Consider the following 276-nt stretch of genomic DNA (forward strand, 5'->3'; position numbering starts at 1 on the left):
CCCGTAGGTGCGTGCCAGTCCAAAATCGGCTGCAATGGGAGACTCGAAATGAGAAGACAGGCAAGCTCCTCGCTCTGACCGCGTCACAGAGCGGAGGGAGATCTTCGGGCACATCCACGGTGGGAGCCAGAGTGGCAGTTGCTGGGGGCTCACCTATCTTCACGCAGCCCTTGTCAGTCATGAGCAGGTTGGACACCTTCAGATCCCTGCCGGGGAACAGAGAGCAGCCGGTCAGCACCGTCGGTCAGACACGGCTCCTCACATAACTGCGCTCCC

General features: G+C 60.9%; 1 protein-coding gene across 1 annotated transcript in view; it reads right to left on the bottom strand.

The window, feature by feature from the left end:
* The window catches only part of CDK10 (cyclin-dependent kinase 10), a gene marked incomplete at its 3' end in the record, with an annotated part of 1,879 nt that overhangs the window by 379 nt on the left and 1,224 nt on the right, over nt 1-276 (bottom strand). The window contains exons 5-6 of the mRNA XM_009581184.1: nt 154-206; nt 2-29 (exon numbers count right to left, since the gene is read on the bottom strand). Coding sequence (XP_009579479.1) covers nt 2-29; nt 154-206 — 81 coding nt within the window. The remainder of the gene's footprint in view (nt 1; nt 30-153; nt 207-276) is intronic.

This window comes from Fulmarus glacialis, unplaced genomic scaffold (genome assembly GCF_000690835.1).
Source record: "Fulmarus glacialis isolate BGI_N327 unplaced genomic scaffold, ASM69083v1 scaffold24327, whole genome shotgun sequence".
In the NCBI taxonomy this organism is placed as follows: Eukaryota; Metazoa; Chordata; class Aves; order Procellariiformes; family Procellariidae; genus Fulmarus; species Fulmarus glacialis.